Genomic DNA, 3657 nt, shown 5'->3' with positions numbered 1-3657 from the left:
TAGAGTGCTTTAAAAAATGTTGTCTTGTTTTGAGAAGAAATTTTGTTTTGTTTTTGAGTTCTTGCTTTTGTTTTGTTTTTTAAATGGCAACTTATATAATCTTTTTCAATAAAAATTGAATTAAATATAGATAATTGTAATCCTTAGATTATACAGCCTTTGTAATAAAAAAGGTTCTACAGTGAGTTGCCATTTGAAGAATTAAAAATTTCAGAACCCAGAAACAAAAAAAATCGAATTCACATTTTTATAGTAATAATTTTTTTTAAATAAATAGTTTCCTAATGATATCAAACATGATTTTCGAGAAATCGTACAAATAAATTTTTTTAATTTTCTCGTAAAATTGTTTTTTTTTTGTATAAAATTTTTTGGGAAATTCGTCTCTGTTTTGACCTAGGACTGATAGTTTTCGAGTTATAAATTTTTAAATTGTAAAAATTATTTATTTTGAGCTTCAGAGTTGCAACCAGTGAAATTAATATTTCATTAATAATAAACCTGATTAATTAAATAGCAATTTCCAATTTCATTTTTACGGTTCATTAATCAATTTGTACGTTATGCAAACTTGCTGAAACGCAACGAAATTGTTACTGAAAAACCAATAAATAATTTAACGTTTTTTTGTCAAATTTAGCGAAACTATTCTAAGCTAGTACATATTTGCAATTTTTTCGATAAGTACTATTATTGCTAGACGGATAATTAATAGTTATTTGTATTACAAGGGAGGAAAGTGTTATTGGGTTAGGTACATTTATTTTTATTGTAATTTTGACAGATGAGGAGGGAGGAAAATTTTTACCTCCCTGGGAGGTAATGGTCACTTTCCTTTCTGAAATTAGGGCGGGAAAACTAACTTCCTGATAGGGTCGTAGGAAAAATGTTTTCAAATGGTACCAAACTTAAAAGGGCAAATATACAAAATTTTGAAAAAATCGTCCAAATAAAAATTTTCAAATCTCATGAAAAAACATGTAATACATATGTAAAATCGTCCGAGGAATTCACACCCTTTGGACCTAGAACTGATAGTTTTCGGGTTATAAATTTTTAAATTATAGAATTATTTACGTCGATGTTCAAAATTGCAACAATCAGTATTTTGTTAATAATAAACTCGGTTAATTAAATAGCATATTCCAATTTAATTTTTCGTTTGAATAACCAATTAGCTGATTCTACAAGAAAAAATATTTTACAACAAACAATTTAACCAAATTGTTACCGAAAAACAAAGAAAAAATGTTGTGAACTTTTCATTTTTGGGCAAAACTGTGTCACTATAATATGGGTCAGTGTAGCGTTTGTTTGGGATCAATATTTCATTCCAATGATAAATTTAATTAATTTAAATGGATTTTAATTTTTTTTGAGTTTGTGCAAACTTGACCCGAGATTTCCGAGTAGCGATAAAAGATAATGGCCAGGAGCCCAGTGTCCACCGACTTTTAGTGCAAATTGGTAAAACTGCAACCGCACATAATCGTAAAATATTATCGAAAGTCTCGATAAGAGCGACGTTTAATAAATTCGCGTATTTAATGGCCCCGGTGCAAATCCCTCWCGATTTTATAGGACCGGATAATAATACCGCAATGGCGTGGTAAAATCCTCCGACAAATTACAATACTTCCATACGTGTTTATGCTTCCTCCTGAAATACGAGATCAGGCAGTTCGGGAGATGAATGGACCACAATGAATGCGCTTTAACAAATAAAGAGACACCACAGGCTCAGTCGATCCGTTGGCGCGACTTCGAAAGCATTACTCGTACTCGAATCTCGCACAAAACACGCGATTCACTACATTTTTATTTTTTWAAATGCATCGCAAGGGTTGTGTTAGTGTTTATCCGGTCTGAGGCGAAATTGGGCATTTTTGACGGAAAAATGGCATGTAAGTAGCGGTTTGCACARCTGAGGAAGCGTTTTTGAGCCTAYTTTMGGATTAAATTGAGATTTTGTAACAGTTGGGAGTCAAGGTTTTTTCTGCTCCAATTTTGTGAATTCAGTGAGAATCCGTTCATTCACTTTTTGAGTATCACTCTGTCAACATCTCTGTATACACATTTAAAGAAAATGTTTCGAAATTTGTTGGCTTAGTTCATGTTTTGTTATTTTTGAGAGATGACTACACTTATTATTTTTGATGGTACAAAGTAAAAGCCGAGGTAAAAGCAGTTCAAGGTGTGTTTGGAGTGAGACAAATTTTCATATTTTTCCCAAATTACATAACTTAGGTAGATGAGAGAAGGTTACTCAGATACTAATTTGCTATCTTTKATCTTGATAACTTTGGGTAATTTCTAGATTATGACTCTTTCTTGTGGTTTACGACACACTTGCTTTTTATAGAGATTCTGAATCAACGATCTAATATTAAATGCGACATTATTTCATATTTCAGTTCTAAATTTGTGACTCAAACATAGTTACACTTGCACATACTGAAAAAGTAGATAGTTTAGATATAAGAAAATATTTTATTACATTCTGTTACAATAATAATTGCAAATTGTTTAGTTATAATTTATTGTTTCTTAATTATTATGTTTAATTGCGTTATTCAACAAGTTACTAATTTTATTTTAATATTTTAAACACAAATTATGTTCAGATTTTTTAACTCTTTTTATCAAGCTTAAATAAATATGGACTTAATTTAAAATTAAAAAAGTAATAAAAAATTTAAATAAAGTTTTTTATTAACTTTTATTTTATCGCAAATATACAAATTTTGAAGTGTAATATTCGATTTTACAGAATCTAGTTCAAATTGCTGTGGACGGTTGAAATAAATTGTACAATACATTACTCTTTTATAATACTATTTTTTAATAATTGCTAAATATTTATTTCAAACTGCTATGGACCCTTGAAACATGTAGAAAAAGTTTGTCCATAAAAAGTTGTCCAAAAACGAATATTTGGAGTTTTGGAGAAAATTTCTTTAATCTTTTATACAAAAAATTAATTATTTTTACGATTTTTCATAGTCAGGTCAGGTCAAATTTGATTTAGATTTTTTTTTAAATTATTATTTATTAATATCAGCTTCAAATTGCTGTTTCCGGTTGAGCAAAATTGGAATGAAAATTGCTCAAATTGCTTTATTTTGGAAGAAAACTATTTTTGAAGTCAGTATTTGGTTGCAATACTTTGATTCAGGTTGATTCCCAACTTTAAATTGAGCCAAATCGATTGAAAATATCACAAATTGATTTATTTCAGCCTAAAATTAAGATTGAAGCAATTATATTTAGAAAATACATTAGTTTTGAATTAATTCTGTACTAAAATCGAGCAAAACTGGATTGAAAATAGCTCAAATTGCTTTATTTTAGTAGAAAACTTTTATTAAAGCCAGTATTTGGTTGAAATACTTTGATTTAGGTTGATTCCCAACTTAAAATTGAGCCAAATCGATTGAACATATCACAAATTGCCTTATTTCAGCCTAAAATTATGATTGAAGCAATTATATTTACAAAATACATTAATTTCGAATTATTTCCATATTAAAATAGAGCAAAATTGGATTGAAAATAGCTCAAATTGCTTTACTTTGGATGAAAACTCTTATTAAAGCCAGTATTTGGTTGAAATACTTTGATTTAGGTTGATTCCTACCTCAAAATTGAGCCAAATCG

The 3657-nt window shown here is 28.7% G+C and overlaps 1 protein-coding gene across 5 annotated transcripts in view; it reads left to right on the top strand.

Annotated features, from left to right (window-relative positions):
* LOC123005922 (phenoloxidase-activating factor 2-like) overlaps positions 1-3657 on the top strand; it is a 45521-nt gene that overhangs the window by 3605 nt on the left and 38259 nt on the right. For 3 of the 5 annotated variants that reach the window (XR_006412788.1, XM_044399987.1, XM_044399988.1), the window contains exon 1: positions 1302-1904. The exons of the other annotated variants lie outside the window; for them this stretch is intronic. Coding sequence is in view for 1 of the 3 variants with exons in the window: in XM_044399987.1 (XP_044255922.1) it covers positions 1694-1904 (211 nt within the window). In the remaining 2 variants the exon portion in view is untranslated. Of the gene's footprint in view, positions 1-1301; positions 1905-3657 lie in introns of those variants that run through there. 5 annotated transcript variants of the gene reach the window in all.

The sequence above is a fragment of the Tribolium madens genome, unplaced genomic scaffold (assembly GCF_015345945.1).
Source record: "Tribolium madens isolate multiple individuals breed KSU strain unplaced genomic scaffold, Tmad_KSU_1.1 Scaffold_20;HRSCAF=117;Tcas5.2_LG4, whole genome shotgun sequence".
Classification (NCBI taxonomy): domain Eukaryota; kingdom Metazoa; phylum Arthropoda; class Insecta; order Coleoptera; family Tenebrionidae; genus Tribolium; species Tribolium madens.
The sequence above is the reverse complement of the archived record's forward strand: the minus strand, read 5'-3'. Positions and strand labels throughout refer to the sequence as shown.